Here is a 17642-nt window from a genome sequence, read left to right as displayed (position 1 = left end):
CAGGTTTTATAAAGGCTGGTGTATATCCACTTTCCATTGACGAAGTGGTGAACCAATTAATAAATTTGCATTTCCCATCTTGAGCAGTGCAAGACGGTATATTCCTGGGGTACAGTGCTGGGAGCTTGTGGGGGCCGGGGGGGGGGGAATTTGGCTGGTGCCTCTCTCTGTGTGATTCATGAGTGGCTCTGGGAGCATTCACGCAATGTAGCTGGGTGTTGGGTCTCCACATGTGGTTGTGCTGAGTGATCACAGCACCTGGAGGGGTTTGCTGCTGGTCACTAGCAGGGCATTGTGAGAGACTGCCCAGGTTGGAGACAGTTCAGGGGGCACCGCGGTCCCACAGTCCCAGGCTGCACCCCAGGGATCCTGTCACACCCCCATTTCTCAGTCCATCTACATACATTCCCTCCCAATCCATAGACATCCATCCCCACAGATATCCATCCATCCATCCATCCCCATTCATACCTCTCCCTCCAGCCACCCCATCCATCCATGCATCTAACAGCCTATATACCTCCCCTGTCCGTCCATCCATCCATCTACCCACCCATCCATATACATCCATCTCTACCCCACATATATCAATCCATCCATCCCCATACATACCTCTCTCTCCCTCCACCCATATGCACATAAAGACACCCCCCCACCTTTCTCCCCATACATATCCATCCATCCATCAATCCTCAGATATACCTCCCTATCCATCCCTCCAACCCATATGCTGCGATCCATCCATGATCATACACCCCTCCCTCTAATCCAGATACATCCCATTTCATCCAGCCATCCAATTTCTCCAAATCTATCTGTTGAGCTAATCTTGTGGCATGGAGTTCCACCAGTACAAACTTTTTACAACCTTTTTATGTTTTCCAGGTTTTTTAAATTTAAAAACAAAGACTTTATTTAAAAAAACTGGACCAAGAAACAACCAAACCAATTGGTTACTGATTCAGTATTTTAAAAATCAACTATCCTAGAAATGTACAAGTTGAGATATTTACAAGTGATTGAACATGGGGTGGAAGAGGTAGTGTGCCCATTCGGTGTCATAGGAGAGGGCTCTGGCTGGATGGGTGGTGGGTGCAGCTCTAGATTATCAGGCTGTGCTGGTGTGTTTCACGTGGACGTCTTGCTGGGGTTACAGCCAGCTATGAATCAGCGATCACCGTGTCTTTGCCCCTCAGTGGTGAATGGGTGAGCACGGACCTTTATAAGCCAGTCCCACATCAGCACCAGCACAGCCATGAACAGCAGGCCAGGGATGACAAGGAGAAACCGGTAGAAAAACAGCGGCCCTGGAATTGCAAGAGCAGCGGGTTAAGGGAGAAGTCGGCTCACCTGGTTCTAGCTCTGGGGGTGTTTGTCACCCCCTCATGGCCAGTTGGGGTATTGCTATTACAAGCACCCTGAAGAACCATTACAGCTGAGATTCAGGTCTGTGTTTACCCACAGTAGGGTCAGTGGATGGGCAGATTTCCTTCTGCCCCTGCCCCCCCTACCAAAAATCCCCCAGTTTACAGGAGTGGTTTGGTTTCTTTGAGCCACAATTATTATAGTACCTAGAAGTCTGACATCAGGGCACCTTTGCACCAGACACTGTCCAGACACCCAGGGAGAGACAGTCCCTGCTACAAAGTCTAAACAGACAAAGGATGGAAGGGGGATCTGAGGCTCAAGGAGGGGACTTTTGCTAGGCCACGTGGCAGAGCACAGCCTTGAACCCAGTCGTCCACAGCCATTGCCCGAGGCTCCATGTCCCGGTGCCCCACTCGTTTGTCTGTCCTCAGCCTCACTACTGGGGCTGCCAGCCTGGGAATAGCTGTGGTTTGGGTACCAGGGCGCTCAGACCCACCAACTGATATCACACCTCTTCGTGTCATGACTTGATCTGGGGCCGGATTAGAGCCGGTGCCCCCTAGAGGGGAAATGCCCCAAGGCCCACTTCCTGAACCAGCCAGTCCCCCCCTCCGCCTCCCAGCCTGGACCAGAACCAGCGCCCCCCAGAAAGAGACTCACCCACAGCCGTCAAGAGGATGCGGGCCAGGCAGGTTCTGTTCTTCCCCGAGAGGACCCAGTACTCCCCCTCCATGTCTCTCTTCATCTCCTGCACCACGAGGCCCGATGTGTGGAGGATGAGGTGGCCCTTGAAGGCCTGCAGGAAGTAGTATAGACGGCCCCGGATCAGCACCATTAGCCAGTCGCAGCGGGGCCTGTGGGCATTCACTCTGCACAGGGCAACGCTCCCCCGGGGCAGCCGGAGCGGGATGACGGCCGTCGAGCCCCGGGCGACAAACCGATGCAGGAGGGGGCAGGCGCTGGGAGCTGGGGAAAGACTCAGGGTGAGTAACTCATAGTGGGACCCCAGGGGGGACGGTGTGTGCCATTGATTAGCTGCAGCCACTAGGGGGCGATAGGGGATGGGGGACGGTTTTACCCAGCTGATGATATGAGATTAGAACTGATTAGCAGGGAAAGGCCCCATAGCTCATTCCCCACTCCCTGAGCCAGCCATTGCCCCACCCTGAGGCTGGATCAGAACAGTGCCCCCTAGAGGGGAAAGGTCCCATCTCCTATTCCCAGCCTCCTTGAGCCAGCCAGTCCCCCACCATGGGGTCAGATCACAGCCAGTGCCCCCTAGAGAGGAAAGGCCCTGTGTCCCATTCCCTGCCTCCCTGAGCCAGCCGACCCCCAACTGTGGGCCCGGATCACAGATGGTGCCCCACAGAGAGGAAAGGCCCAGTGTCCCATTCCAATCCCCCTTGAGCCAGCCAGCGCCCTCTACAGGGGAAAGGCCCCATATCCCATCCTCCTTTATATTTTAATACATTCCCTGTAGACCCCATAGCACTCCGGTATACCCCAATACCTCCCCTGATTTCCCCTGGCTATTCCCAGCACACCCCAATACACCTGTACCCCCCAGTATACTGCCTAGACATCCTAATACCTCCCTGTATACCCACCTCCTTACCTGCCACCTTCCCAACATAGGGCAGAGCCCGCACCTCCATGACCCCGCCTGGGTAAAGCCCCCCCAGAATGAGAAGCATGGCCCCATAACCCCCACTCTGCCGCACCCAGCGCCCCCTAGAACTCCCCTCCAGCTGTGTCCCACACCCCCACATCCTGACCACCCAGGGTGCTCCCAGCCTGGCTCGGTGTGGGTGTACTGGGGATGCTGGTTCTATTGCGGGGGGGTCATAATGGCTGGGCACATCGGGTTCTATGCTCAGCGCAGAACAGATGTGACAGCAGGTTCCAACAGCTGGATCTCGCCCCCTAGTGGCCGTTGCCTGAGCTGCATCGTCCCATACTGCACCTGGGACGAGGCCAGACAGACCCATGTGGCAGGGGCAACGCCAGGGAATATCCGGACTGAGATGCCCGGGGATTGGGACATGGGGTCTCTCCCCTCTAGGGGTCGTCCGTTCTGACCCAGCCCCGGGGCGGGTGGGGGGAACTGGCTTGCCCAGAGAAGCAGAGAACGTGATACAGGGTTTTTCCCCTTTAGAGGGCACCAGTTCTAAATTTCACACCATCTACTGGGTGGAATATCAGACCCCCTGAGGGGGGTGGGGTGCTACCCTGCTGCCCCCTAGTGGCTGCAGCTGACGTTGGCTCTGGCAAGTAGTTCCCCACCGCTGCCACCAATAACTGCCCAATCATACTGGAAGCAGAACCAGCCTCATCGGGTGAGCGACCTTGAGCTTTCAGGTCATTGTTGCCTGTTGAACCCAGGCGCTCCCCCCGGAGCGCCAGTCAGTGCCGCTGTCCAGCCCGGGGTGGGGGGATAATTCATTTCCACATTTGAAAGGAGCACGAGACGGGAGAACATGGGGGGGGGGGGAGAAGAGACACCCAGCGGAAACCCTGGCTCCATCCAGCCGGCCCTGGCTCCAGGCGTCTTCTCGTGTGTGGGAGGGTGTGAGAGTCAAGGCAGGTTTTGTGGACCGGCTGGGAAGGCTAGTGGCGGTGTTGGGTCACGGTGGTGCAGGGAGCTGGCCCCAGGCGAGATGGTCGGGGTGTTCCTGCTCTGGGTCTTTGTGGGTGAGCAAAAGGGTTTTTTTGGGGGGGGGTGGGGGGATGCTGCTTCTACGGGGGAGGGAGAGAGACGGCTGTGGGGAGAGGATGGGGGAAGATGGGAAGGAAAAAAGGGACGAGTGTGAAAGCGAAAAATATTTTGGTTACTTCAAGAAAGAAGGGGGGGCACAGTACCAGGGTACAGTTGGGCATGTTGGGGGGGCGGTGTGTGGTGGGGAGGGGGGGGTGCAGGGTGCACAGTGTGGGGGGCTGTGGTGGTGCTGTGGCAGCTGTGGGGGGCCCAGTGTGAGGGTGTGGGTGAGGCAGTGAGGGGCTGTGTGGTGGGGGTGCGGGGGAGCCCAGTGTGAGGGTGCGGGTGGGGCAGTAAGGGGCTGGGCGACGGGGCCGTGGGAGGCTGGGTGTGGGGGACGCGGGGGCCCAGCGTGAGGATGCGGGGGGACAGCGGGGGGCTGGGTGTGGGGGACGTGGGGGAGCTGGGGGTGAGGGTGCGGGGGGGGCAGCGGGGGGCTGGGTGCGGGGGACGTGGGGGAGCCGGGGGCGAGGGTGCGGGGGGGGCAGCGGGGGGCTGGGTGTGGGGGACGTGGGGGAGCCGGGGGCGAGGGTGCGGGGGGGGCAGCGGGGGGCTGGGTGTGGGGGACGCGGGGGCCCAGTGTGAGGGTGCGGGGGGGGCAGCAGGGGGCTGGGCGACGGGGCCGTGGGAGGCTGGGCGTGGGGGACGCGGGGGCCCAGCGTGAGGGTGCGGGGGGGCAGCGGGGGGCCAGGCGACGGGGCCGTGGGAGGCTGGGCGTGGGGGACGTGGGGGAGCCGGGGGTGAGGGTGCGGGGGGCCGGGCGACGGGGCCGTGGGAGGCTGGGCGTGGGGGACGCGGGGGCCCAGCGTGAGGGTGCGGGGGGGCAGCGGGGAGCTGGGTGCGGGGGACGCGGGGGAGCCGGGGGCGAGGGTGCGGGGGGGGGCAGCGGGGAGCTGGGTGTGGGGGACGCGGGGGCCCAGCGTGAGGGTGCGGGGGGGCAGCGGGGGGCTGGGTGCGGGGGACGCGGGGGAGCCAGGGGCGAGGGTGCGGGGGGGGCAGCGGGGGGCTGGGCGACGGGGCCGTGGGAGGCTGGGCGTGGGGGACGCGGGGGCCCAGCGGGAGGGTGCGGGGGGGGCAGCGGGGGGCTGGGTGCGGGGGACGCGGGGGAGCCGGGGGCGAGGGTGCGGGGGGGGTCAGCGGGGAGCTGGGTGCGGGGGACGCGGGGGAGCCGGGGGCGAGGGTGCGGGGGGGCAGCAGGGGGCTGGGCGACTGGGCCGTGGGAGGCTGGGCGTGGGGGACGCGGGGGCCCAGCGTGAGGGTGCGGGGGGGCAGCGGGGGGCTGGGTGCGGGGGACGCGGGGGAGCCGGGGGCAAGGGTGCGGGGGAGGCAGCGGGGGGCTGGGTGTGGGGGACGCGGGGGCCCAGCGTGAGGATGCGGGGGGGCAGCGGGGGGCCAGGCGACGGGGCCGTGGGAGGCTGGGCGTGGGGGATGTGGGGGCCCAGTGTGAGGGTGCGGGGGGGGCAGCGGGGGGCCGGGCGACGGGGCTGTGGGAGGCTGGGTGCGGGGGACGCGGGGGAGCCGGGGGCGAGGGTGCAGGGGGGGGCAGCGGGGGGCCAGGCGACGGGGCCGTGGGAGGCTGGGTGCGGGGGACGCGGGGGAGCCGGGGGCGAGGGTGCGGGGGGGGCAGCGGGGGAGCCGGGGGCGAGGGTGCGGGGGGGGCAGCGGGGGGCTGGGTGCGGGGGACGCGGGGGAGCCGGGGGCGAGGGTGCGGGGGGGGCAGCGGGGGGCTGGGTGCGGGGGACGCGGGGGAGCCGGGGGCGAGGGTGCAGGGGGGGGCAGCGGGGGGCCAGGCGACGGGGCCGTGGGAGGCTGGGCATGGGGGACGTGGGGGCCCAGTGTGAGGGTGCGGGGGGGCAGCGGGGGGCTGGGTGCGGGGGACGCGGGGGCCCAGCGTGAGGGTGCGGGGGGGGCAGCGGGGCGCTGGGTGCGGGGGACGCGGGGGAGCCGGGGGCGAGGGTGCGGGGGGGGCAGCAGGGGGGGCCGGGCGGCGGGGCCGTGGGGGGCCCGCACAGCGCCCCCCACCCCCGGCACTCCCGCTGCCTCTCCCGGCAGGCGGCTGCTCCCCGCTCTCGCTGGCGGTGCCGGCTGGCCCGGTGGCCGCGCTCCCCGGGGGCACGGCCCTGCTCCCCGCCGCCCTGCGGCTCCCGGCCCCGCCGCCCCCTGTCTTCCAGGTGCGCTGGCGTTTCCAGCCCACGGGCCGCCTGGTGCTGCTGCTGGCGGCCCGGGGCTGCGGCGGGGCGGCCCCCTGGCGCCTGTCCTGCCGCCTGGCCCTGGAGCGCGGCCGGGGCTACGAGGGCCGGGCCGGCCTGGGCCCCCGCGAGGCCTCGCTGCTGCTGCGGGACGCCCGGCCCGAGGACGCCGGCATCTACCGCGTCAGCCTGCTGGGCCTGGACGTGCAGGCCGTGGCCGAGGTCAACCTGACCCTGGCCCCCGCCCCCGCCCCCGCCGCAGGTAACCGGGGTGGGGGCGGGCGGGGACAGCCGGGGCGGGATCCCGCCGGCCGGCCCCTGCCCCGTCCCCCGCAACTCAGCGCCTCCCCCGCCCCACGCCCGTTCCCTCCCCTCCCCTCCCAGGGGATCCCGCGTCCCAACCCCTCCCCCGTTCCCTCCCCTCCCATGGGATCCCGCGTCCCAACCCCTCCCCCGTTCCCTCCCCTCCCCCCCCGCCCTCCCAGGGGATCCCGCGTCCCAACCCCTCCCCCGTTCCCTCCCAGGGGATCCCGCGTCCCAACCCCTCCCCCCCCGTCCTCCCAGGGGATCCCGCGTCCCAACCCCTCCCCCGTTCCCTCCCCTCCCCCGTCCTCCCATGGGATCCCGCGTCCCAACCCCTCCCCCGTTCCCTCCCCTCCCCCGTCCTCCCAGGGGATCCCGCCTCCCAACCCCTCCCCCGTTCCCTCCCCTCCCCCGTCCTCCCAGGGGATCCCGCGTCCCAACCCCTCCCCCGTCCCCTCCCCTCCCCCGCCCTCCCAGGGGATCCCGCGTCCCAACCCCTCCCCCGTTCCCTCCCCTCCCCCCCGCCCTCCCAGGGGATCCCGCGTCCCAACCCCTCCCCCGTCCCCTCCCCTCCCCCCCCGTCCTCCCAGGGGATCCCGCGTCCCAACCCCTCCCCCGTTCCCTCCCCTCCCCCGCCCTCCCAGGGGATCCCGCGTCCCAACCCCTCCCCCGTTCCCTCCCCTCCCCTCCCCTCCCATGGGATCCCGCGTCCCAACCCCTCCCCCGTCCCCTCCCCTCCCCCGCCCTCCCAGGGGATCCCGCGTCCCAACCCCTCCCCCGTTCCCTCCCCTCCCCCGCCCTCCCAGGGGATCCCGCGTCCCAACCCCTCCCCCGTTCCCTCCCAGGGGATCCCGCGTCCCAACCCCTCCCCCGTCCCCTCCCCTCCCCCCCCGTCCTCCCAGGGGATCCCGCGTCCCAACCCCTCCCCCGTTCCCTCCCCTCCCCCGTCCTCCCAGGGGATCCCGCGTCCCAACCCCTCCCCCGTTCCCTCCCCTCCCCCGTCCTCCCAGGGGATCCCGCGTCCCAACCCCTCCCCCGTTCCCTCCCATGGGATCCCGCGTCCCAACCCCTCCCCCGTTCCCTCCCCTCCCCCGTCCTCCCAGGGGATCCCGCGTCCCAACCCCTCCCCCGTTCCCTCCCAGGGGATCCCGCGTCCCAACCCCTCCCCCGTTCCCTCCCCTCCCCTCCCCTCCCATGGGATCCCGCGTCCCAACCCCTCCCCAGTTCCCTCCCCTCCCCCGTCCTCCCAGGGGATCCCGCCTCCCAACCCCTCCCCCGTCCCCTCCCCTCCCCCGCCCTCCCAGGGGATCCCGCGTCCCAACCCCTCCCCCGTTCCCTCCCCTCCCCCCCCGCCCTCCCAGGGGATCCCTTGTCCCAACCCCTCCCCCGTTCCCTCCCAGGGGATCCCGCGTCCCAACCCCTCCCCCGTCCCCTCCCCTCCCCCCCCGTCCTCCCAGGGGATCCCGCCTCCCAACCCCTCCCCCGTCCCCTCCCCTCCCCCGTCCTCCCAGGGGATCCCGCGTCCCAACCCCTCCCCCGTTCCCTCCCCTCCCCCGTCCTCCCAGGGGATCCCGCGTCCCAACCCCTCCCCCGTTCCCTCCCCTCCCCCCCCGTCCTCCCAGGGGATCCCGCGTCCCAACCCCTCCCCCGTCCCCTCCCCTCCCCCCCCGTCCTCCCATGGGATCCCGCGTCCCAACCCCTCCCCCGTTCCCTCCCCTCCCCCGTCCTCCCAGGGGATCCCGCGTCCCAACCCCTCCCCCGTTCCCTCCCCTCCCCCGTCCTCCCAGGGGATCCCGCGTCCCAACCCCTCCCCTGTTCCCTCCCCTCCCCCCCCGTCCTCCCAGGGGATCCCGCGTCCCAACCCCTCCCCCGTCCCCTCCCCTCCCACCCCGTCCTCCCATGGGATCCCGCGTCCCAACCCCTCCCCCGTTCCCTCCCCTCCCCCGTCCTCCCAGGGGATCCCGCGTCCCAACCCCTCCCCCGTTCCCTCCCCTCCCCCGTCCTCCCAGGGGATCCCGCGTCCCAACCCCTCCCCCGTTCCCTCCCCTCCCCCGTCCTCCCAGGGGATCCCGCGTCCCAACCCCTCCCCCGTTCCCTCCCCTCCCCCGTCCTCCCAGGGGATCCCGCGTCCCAACCCCTCCCCCGTTCCCTCCCATGGGATCCCGCGTCCCAACCCCTCCCCCGTTCCCTCCCCTCCCCCGTCCTCCCATGGGATCCCGCGTCCCAACCCCTCCCCCGTTCCCTCCCCTCCCCCGTCCTCCCACGGGATCCCGCGTCCCAACCCCTCCCCCGTTCCCTCCCCTCCCCCGTCCTCCCATGGGATCCCGCCTCCCAACCCCTCCCCCGTTCCCTCCCCTCCCCCGTTCCCTCCCAGGGGATCCCGCGTCCCAACCCCTCCCCCGTTCCCTCCCCTCCCCCGTCCTCCCATGGGATCCCGCGTCCCAACCCCTCCCCCGTTCCCTCCCCTCCCCCATCCTCCCATGGGATCCCGCGTCCCAACCCCTCCCCCGTCCTCCCAGGGAATCCCGCGTCCCAACCCCTCCCCCGTTCCCTCCCACGGGATCCCGCGTCCCAACCCCTCCCCCGTTCCCTCCCCTCCCCCGTCCTCCCAGGGGATCCCGCCTCCCAACCCCTCCCCCGTCCTCCCAGGGGATCCCGCGTCCCAACCCCTCCCCCGTTCCCTCCCCTCCCCCGTGCTCCCATGGGATCCCGCCTCCCAACCCCTCCCCCGTTCCCTCCCCTCCCCCGTCCTCCCAGGGGATCCCGCGTCCCAACCCCTCCCCCGTTCCCTCCCCTCCCCCGTCCTCCCAGGGGATCCCGCGTCCCAACCCCTCCCCTGTTCCCTCCCCTCCCCCCCCGTCCTCCCAGGGGATCCCGCGTCCCAACCCCTCCCCCGTCCCCTCCCCTCCCACCCCGTCCTCCCATGGGATCCCGCGTCCCAACCCCTCCCCCGTTCCCTCCCCTCCCCCGTCCTCCCAGGGGATCCCGCGTCCCAACCCCTCCCCCGTTCCCTCCCCTCCCCCGTCCTCCCAGGGGATCCCGCGTCCCAACCCCTCCCCCGTTCCCTCCCCTCCCCCGTCCTCCCAGGGGATCCCGCGTCCCAACCCCTCCCCCGTTCCCTCCCCTCCCCCGTCCTCCCAGGGGATCCCGCGTCCCAACCCCTCCCCCGTTCCCTCCCATGGGATCCCGCGTCCCAACCCCTCCCCCGTTCCCTCCCCTCCCCCGTCCTCCCATGGGATCCCGCGTCCCAACCCCTCCCCCGTTCCCTCCCCTCCCCCGTCCTCCCACGGGATCCCGCGTCCCAACCCCTCCCCCGTTCCCTCCCCTCCCCCGTCCTCCCATGGGATCCCGCCTCCCAACCCCTCCCCCGTTCCCTCCCCTCCCCCGTCCTCCCAGGGGATCCCGCGTCCCAACCCCTCCCCCCGTTCCCTCCCCTCCCCCGTTCCCTCCCAGGGGATCCCGCGTCCCAACCCCTCCCCCGTTCCCTCCCCTCCCCCGCCCTCCCAGGGGATCCCGCGTCCCAACCCCTCCCCCATTCCCTCCCCTCCCCCGTCCTCCCAGGGGATCCCGCGTCCCAACCCCTCCCCCATTCCCTCCCCTCCCCCGTCCTCCCAGGGGATCCCGCGTCCCAACCCCTCCCCCGTTCCCTCCCCTCCCCCGTCCTCCCAGGGGATCCCGCGTCCCAACCCCTCCCCCGTTCCCTCCCATGGGATCCCGCGTCCCAACCCCTCCCCCGTTCCCTCCCCTCCCCCGTCCTCCCATGGGATCCCGCGTCCCAACCCCTCCCCCGTCCTCCCATGGGATCCCGCGTCCCAACCCCTCCCCCGTTCCCTCCCCTCCCCCGTCCTCCCAGGGAATCCCGCGTCCCAACCCCTCCCCCGTTCCCTCCCACGGGATCCCGCGTCCCAACCCCTCCCCCGTTCCCTCCCCTCCCCCGTCCTCCCAGGGGATCCCGCCTCCCAACCCCTCCCCCGTCCTCCCAGGGGATCCCGCGTCCCAACCCCTCCCCCGTTCCCTCCCCTCCCCCGTGCTCCCATGGGATCCCGCCTCCCAACCCCTCCCCCGTTCCCTCCCCTCCCCCGTCCTCCCAGGGGATCCCGCGTCCCAACCCCTCCCCCGTTCCCTCCCCTCCCCCGTCCTCCCAGGGGATCCCGCGTCCCAACCCCTCCCCCATTCCCTCCCCTCCCCCGTCCTCCCAGGGGATCCCGCGTCCCAACCCCTCCCCCGTTCCCTCCCCTCCCCCGTCCTCCCAGGGGATCCCGCGTCCCAACCCCTCCCCCGTTCCCTCCCATGGGATCCCGCGTCCCAACCCCTCCCCCGTTCCCTCCCCTCCCCCGTCCTCCCAGGGGATCCCGCGTCCCAACCCCTCCCCCGTTCCCTTCCCTCCCCCACCCTCTATGGCCCAACCCCTGCCCCATCTGCTTTCTCCAGTCCCCATTGGATCCCACATTGCAACCCCTCCCCTCCCCCTCGTGTTCCCGTCCCTCCCCCATTCCCTGCTTCCTATCCTCACCCCCATCCCCCGTGGGATCCTGTAACCTTGTTCCCCCACATAATATGGGGATCCTGCCCCCCCACATCTCCCCAGCAGAGATCCAGTGTCCCCGCTTCCCCCCATGGGGATCCCACCCCCTACCAGGGATCCTATATCTCTGATCCTTCCCCGCATGGGGATCTCACCCCCGCCAGGGTTCTGGCATCCCAGCTGTCCCCACGGATCCCATTGCAAAGCTGCCATCCCGCCCTACTCTCCTACCCTGGCCAGCCCCTGTCCCATGGTGCTGCCCCCCACCCCCGTCACGGCCTCTAGTCCGCTCCCTGGGGAGGCCCTGCCAGTGCAGAGTTGAACTCAGAGCCCGGCAGGGGATCCCTCCCTCCTGCCAACCCCCTCACCCACCCTGCTCTGGCTTGTCTCCCTACAGACCCCAGTCTCCCTACAGACCCCACCACCGTCCTGCCTCCCACCTCGCCAGCACCTGCCAGCAGCACCGAACTGCAGGGTGAGGAAGGAGAACAGAGGGGCACAGTGTGGGGGGGTGGGGTGGAGGGGGCAGGTCTTGGTGTTACAGCACCGAGCTGGGACTCAGGGGATTTCGGCTCTGTTCCTGGCTCTGTGTCGCATCCCACAGTATTCTTGCCAGCACGTTAAAGTATGGGCTGGGTGAATAGACTGTAAGGTGGGTAGAAAGCTGGCTAGATCCTCAGGCTCAACGGGTAGTGATCAATGGCTCCATGTCTAGTTGGCAGCCGGTATCAAGTGGAGTGCCCCAAGGGTCGGTCCTGGGGACGGTTTTCTTCAATATCTTCATAAATGATCTGGAGGATGGTGTGGATTGCACCCTCAGGAAGTTTGCAGATGACACTAAACTGGGAGGAGAGGTAGATACGCTGGAGGGTAGGGATAGGATACAGAGGGACCTAGCCCTGGTCTACACTACAGCGTTAGGTAGAATTTAGCCTCATTAGGTCGATTTAAAAATGACTGCGTCCACACACCAACCCCGTTCCGTCAATCTAAAGGGCTTAGTGAGGACGCACTCCACTGACTTAATGCGCTTAGTGTGGACATACGCAATCGACTGTATAAAATTGAATTCTAAAAATTGACTTCTATAAAATTGACCTAATTTCGTATTGTAGACATACCCCTAGACAAATTAGAGGATTGGGCCAAAGGAAATCTGATGAGGTTCAACAAGGACAAGTGCAAAGTCCTGCACTTAGGACGGAAGAACCCAATGCACAGCTACAGACTAGGGACCGAATGGCTCGGCAGCAGTTCTGCGGAAAAGGACCTAGGGGTTACAGTGGACAAGAAGCTGGATATGAGTCAACAGTGTGTCCTTGTCGCCAAAAAGGCCAATGGCATTTTGGGCTGTATAAGTAGGGGCATTGCCAGCAGATCGAGGGACGTGATCATTCCCCTCTATTCAACATTGGTGAGGCGTCATCTGGAGTACTGTGTCCAGTTTTGGATCCCTGCACTACAAGAAGGATGTGGAAAAACTGGAAAGAGTCCAGCGGAGGGCAACAAAAATGATTAGGGGACTGGAACACATGACTTATGAGGAGAGGCTGAGGGAACTGGGATTGTTTAGTCTGCAGAAGAGAAGAATGAAGGGGGATTTGATAGCTGTTTTTAACTACCTGACAGGGGGTTCCAAAGAGGATGGATCTAGACTGTTCTCCGTGGTGGCAGATGACAGAACGAGGAGTAATGGTCTCAAGTTGCAATGGGGGAGGTCTAGGTTGGATAATAGGAAAAACTTTTTCACCAGGAGGGTGGTGAAGCACTGGAATGTGTTACCTAGGGAGGTGGTGGAATCTCCTTCTGTCACGGTTCCTCCCCCACTCTGAACTCTAGGGTACAGATGTGGGGACCTGCATGAAAAACCTCCTAAGCTTATCTTTACCAGCTTAGGTCAAAACTTCCCCAAGGTACAAAATATTCCACCCGTTGTCCTTGGACTGGCCGCTACCACCACCAAACTAATACTGGTTACTGGGGAAGAGCTGTTTGGACGCGTCCTTCCCCCCAAAATACTTCCCAAAACCTTGCACCCCACTTCCTGGACAAGGTTTTGTAAAAAGCCTCACCAATTTGCCTAGGTGACTCCAGACCCTTGGATCTTAAGAACAATGAACAATCCTCCCAACACTTGCACCCCCCCTTTCCTGGGAAATGTTGGATAAAAAGCCTCACCAATTTGCATAGGTGACCACAGACCCAAACCCTTGGATCTGAGAACAATGAAAAAGCAATCAGTGTTTTACAAGAAGACTTTTAATAAAAAATAGAAGTAAATAGAAATAAAGAAATCCCCCCTGTAAAATCAGGATGGTAGACATCTTACAGGGTAATTAGATTCAAAAACATAGAGAACCCCTCTAGGCAAAACCTTAAGTTACAAAAAAGATACACAGACAGAAATAGTTATTCTATTCAGCACAATTCTTTTCTCAGCCATTTAAAGAAATCATAATCTAACACATACCTAGCTAGATTACTTACTACAAGTTCTAAGACTCCATTCCTGTTCTGTCCCTGGCCAAGACGACTACAGACAGACCCAGACCCTTTGTTTCTCTCCCTCCTCCCAGCTTTTGAAAGTATCTTGTCTCCTCATTGGTCATTTTGGTCAGGTGCCAGCAAGGTTACCTTTAGCTTCTTAACCCTTTACAGGTGAGAGGAGCTTTCCCCTGGCCAGGAGGGATTTCAAAGGGGTTTACCCTTCCCTTTATATTTATGACACCTTCCTTAGAGGTTTTTAAGACCCGGCTTGACAAAGCCCTGGCTGGGATGATTTAGTTGGGGATGGGTCCTGCTTTGAGCAGGGGTTTGGACTAGATGACCTCCTGAGGTCCCTTCCAACCCTGATGTTCTATGATTCTATGATTCTTTCCCCAGGCCTCCGGTTCCCAGCTTCGCCCCCTGTGGCCCTGCGTCCCGGGTCTCCGCTCCAGCCCCTCTTATGTTACGTCTACCCTGCACTGTGAACCCGGATCTGTGGGCCCCGGGGCTTGCGGCCTGGGAGTTGCCTGCTCAATCTGGCCTTATGGTGGTTGGCCACGGGGCTCCCAGCCGTGCTCACGCGGCCGCCCTGCGCTGCGCAGACCTTCTGTCTCGGGGCCTGAGCCCCGTCCGCACTGCAAAACAGTCCTGGTCGTGTGGGTCAGTGGAGGTTCCTGGTCCAGGCTTCTCGGCTTAGATCCCAGCTCTCCTGTGCGGCGTCATGACATTGAGGGCCGGGGTGATCCATGCTTGACCCCCCCGCCCCCAATCCCGTGACAGGCAGGCGGGTGTGTGCGGAGGGGGGCGGGTGTCGGTGAGCCCTAGGGCTGTGCTGTTGAGCAGGGCTCTGAATTTGGTTTCCTCTCTGCAGGGGACACGGCGCCGCCCCTCGCCCCGGTATGGGCCACGCTGGATGGAGGGAGAGCTGTGATGCCCAACGCTGTCCGGCTGTGCCTAGCGGGCCTGGTTCTCTGCCTCCTGGTGCTGATCGTGGGCGAGGTGAGCGGGTTCTCCCCCCTTTCGTGTGTCTGTGTGTGTGTGAATGCTGCCCCCTGCTGGAGGAAATATGTTATACATGCCTTGAACCGTGTGTGTGCGGGTGTGAGTGAGTGAGAGAAATAACACTGCCCCCTGCTGGAGGGAACGTCTCACACCCCATTTGCCCTTGTGAATCACATTGGATTCTCTCTGTGTGTGTCCGTCCTCATATCTATGAGTGGAAAGGTAGCTTAACATGGCCTCTGCCCCTTAACGCCCCCTACCACACCCACTAACTGGGCTCCTACTTGGAAACACTCCCTGTCGCCCGCTGAATGATCAGAGTCAACTTCACACTGTGATTCCCTTCCCCAGTATGTTCTGTCCATGAGAAACAAGGACACCTCGGGGACAGGTTCACCCACAGATGCTGCTGCAACCGTCACGACACTGTCGACGATATACGTCCTCCAAGAGATGCCCATACCAGATGGCTCAGAGGAATTATATGCCAGCCTAAGTTTCTGATCCTGCTGTATGATTGCACACACATGCTGCCGTTTCTCCTCTCAAACCCACACTTACCATCATCATTAGGTGGAATTGTGTTCCTGCAGCAGTGAGTTCCACCGGTTGCTGCCACACTGCTTAGTAACCTGAGACACTGTGGTGAAATCCAGTGCAAGCCTGCATGCTCTCTGCCTGAACGGTCTTTCGTTTAAGATTGGAAGGGGCTGATGAGACGAGAAAGAACAGATGTCAAGCTCCCCGGTGAGAGCCCCACCTGGTGTAAATGTGTGTCGCTTTGCTGGAGTCAGTGCGGCCAGACCCCCAGCAGGTGTGACTCAGCCGTCACTTCATTGCAATCAATGGGGCCAGATCCCTGCAGGTGTGAATCAATATTGCTCCGTTAAAGACAAACACACCAAATTCCCAGCTGGTGTTACTTGGCGTCCTGTCGCTGAAGCTAGCTCAGACCGGTGGATCCACCGAAGCTGGAATTTCCCATCCCCCGCCCTCCTTCGCTTTTATCATGGAAGAGAAGAGCGTGATACATTAGCCAACACTTTCTTCCTCATTTTCATTTCCCCCTCGCATTTCCCACTGCAGACTAAAGCTGCCCAAGCTTTAAGCATAATATCACATGGGATCTTCTTGCATTTTGTAGTCACCCCACATCCTGTTTGGGTCACCAGTGAGATTTGGATCCAGGGACCAGACAAAAATTCCCTCTGATAACCACTGGGAGGAGTTATTTGGCCGGGGTTAGACTAGATGACTTCATTTTCCCTTCTGGCCTTAAAATCATCCCTGACATCTTTGAAAGCATCCCTGCATTTTACACTGGTTGAAACGTATAGGTCTATGTTCATAACTGGAAGTGTGTTTGTTATCTTTAACCCACTGGCAGCAAGCATTCATCTGATTGTTAGTAGAGCATCTCTCAAATGGAATTTCCTTTATTCTCAGCGCTTGTTCTGTTTGCAGACCTATGCAGTATACATCAAGCAAGATTGTATGTGGCCGTATAAATAAGTGGCACTGAATTTCAACGGTTGGTCTTAATGACTGTATGACACAGACTTTTCTTTACGCTTCAGTGCATAATAAATACACGTTGCAGCCACATCCTTTGAAGTGCTTTGTGTGACGGGTTGGGTCACAGAAACCGCCTTGGGACTGCCGCCTGATGTGCTGAGATTACCTCTGAGCCCGTTTTCCCTGCCAGCCTGGGACTCCAGAACCCTGCCTTGTTGAGCCAGACATGCTAGTCTGCTGCAAACACAGACCCAGGTCTGAACCATGTCCCCCAGAGCTGCAGGCTTTAACTGAAAGCCACTTAGCAGGTATTCCTGTCTCCAGCACCCAGATACCCAGTTCCCAGTGGGCTCCAACCCCCCAATAAATCTGTTTTACTCTGTATAAAGCTTATACAGGGTAAACTCATAAATTGTCCGCTCTCTATAACACTGATAGAGAGATATGCACAGCTGTTTGCTCCCCCAGGCATTAATTACTTAATCTCGGTCAAGTAATAAGCAAAAGTGATTTTATTAATCACTTTTATTAAAAGTAGGATTTAAGTGGTTCCAAGTTATAACAGACAGAACAAAGTAAGTTACCAAGAAAAATAAATAAAAACACTCAAGTCTAAGCCTAATACAGTAGGAAACCGAATACAGATAAAATCTCACCCTCAGAGATGTTCCAATAAGCTTCTTTCACAGACTAGACTCCTTTCTAGTCTGGGCCCAATCCTTTCGCCTGGTACAGTCCTTGTTCCAGCTCAGGTGGTAACTGGGGGATTTCTCATTACTGCAGCCGCCTTGTTCTGTTCCACCCCCTTATATACCTTTGGCACAAGGCGGGAATCTTTTGTCTCATTGGGTCCTCACCCCTCCTTCTAAATGGAAAAGTCCCAGGTTTAAGATGGATTCCAGTACCAGGTGACATGGTCATATGTCCTGTGAGACCCTGAAGCCTTCATTCTTCCCAGCGTGACTCACAGGAAGGCTTGCAAGTAAACAGAGCCATCTACAGTCAATTGTCCTGGTTAATGGGAGTCATCAAGATTCCAAGCCACCATTGATGGCCCACACTTTGCATAATTACAATAGGACCTCAGAGTTATATTTCATATTTCTAGTTTCAGATACAAGCATGATACAGTCATACAAATAGGATGACCACACTCAGTAGATTATAAGCTTTGTAATGACACCTTACAAGAGATCTTTTGCCTGAAACATATGCCAGTTACATTATATTCACACTCATTAGCATATTTTCATAAAATCCGATGGAGTGCACCGTCACACTCTGCATCACAAGCTGATCTGAGCAGGGCAGTGTGGTGGCCAGGCCCCATTGAGGGGCAATTTGCATCTTCTGTGATGACAATGTTCTCTCTCCCTTATTATTTATATTACAGTCACACCAACCAAGATCAGCCATTGTACCAGATGCCCTAGAGCCTTACTGACAGTCTTTACCTTGCAAGGCTTATCATCTAAATACACGAAAGGCTTATTATCCT

At 62.4% G+C, this 17642-nt stretch overlaps 2 protein-coding genes across 2 annotated transcripts; one reads left to right on the top strand and one right to left on the bottom strand.

The window, feature by feature from the left end:
* Window positions 1-932: 932 nt before the first annotated feature.
* LOC311531166 (uncharacterized protein) lies at window positions 933-3055 on the bottom strand. Its single transcript, XM_084648311.1, has 2 exons — window positions 2029-3055; window positions 933-1307 (listed from the first exon to the last, which is right to left on the bottom strand). The coding sequence occupies exons 1-2, from the start codon at window positions 2201-2203 to the stop codon at window positions 1168-1170; spliced, it is 315 nt and encodes a 104-aa protein (XP_084504437.1). The 5' UTR covers window positions 2204-3055; the 3' UTR covers window positions 933-1167.
* Window positions 3056-3094: 39 nt separating this feature from the next.
* On the top strand, window positions 3095-16232 carry LOC311531121 (uncharacterized protein). The gene is made up of 5 exons (XM_084648236.1): window positions 3095-4059; window positions 6176-6574; window positions 11538-11615; window positions 14499-14626; window positions 14981-16232. The coding sequence occupies exons 1-5, from the start codon at window positions 3846-3848 to the stop codon at window positions 15131-15133; spliced, it is 972 nt and encodes a 323-aa protein (XP_084504362.1). The 5' UTR covers window positions 3095-3845; the 3' UTR covers window positions 15134-16232.
* The last annotated feature ends 1410 nt before the right edge of the window (window positions 16233-17642 follow it).

This window comes from Lepidochelys olivacea, assembly GCF_965140295.1.
Source record: "Lepidochelys olivacea isolate rLepOli2 genome assembly, chromosome: 14".
Taxonomy (NCBI): domain Eukaryota; kingdom Metazoa; phylum Chordata; order Testudines; family Cheloniidae; genus Lepidochelys; species Lepidochelys olivacea.
Note: the sequence above shows the minus strand (reverse complement) of the source record. Positions and strands in the feature narration are given on the sequence as shown.

What these genes read in the sequence shown, in the direction of transcription:
- LOC311531166 (XM_084648311.1), bottom strand. Translation starts at nt 2,203, where the DNA reads ATGGTGCTGATCCGGGGCCGTCTATACTACTTCCTGCAGGCCTTCAAG. An exon ending in CATCCTCTTGACGGCTGTGG is followed by an intron (nt 1,308 to 2,028) that starts GTGAGTCTCTTT and finishes TTGCAATTCCAG; the next exon opens with GGCCGCTGTTTTTCTACCGG.
- LOC311531121 (XM_084648236.1), top strand. Translation starts at nt 3,846, where the DNA reads ATGGGGGGGGGGGGAGAAGAGACACCCAGCGGAAACCCTGGCTCCATC. An exon ending in CCTGCTCTGGGTCTTTGTGG is followed by an intron (nt 4,060 to 6,175) that starts GTGAGCAAAAGG and finishes CTCTCCCGGCAG; the next exon opens with GCGGCTGCTCCCCGCTCTCG. An exon ending in TGGTGCTGATCGTGGGCGAG is followed by an intron (nt 14,627 to 14,980) that starts GTGAGCGGGTTC and finishes TCCCTTCCCCAG; the next exon opens with TATGTTCTGTCCATGAGAAA.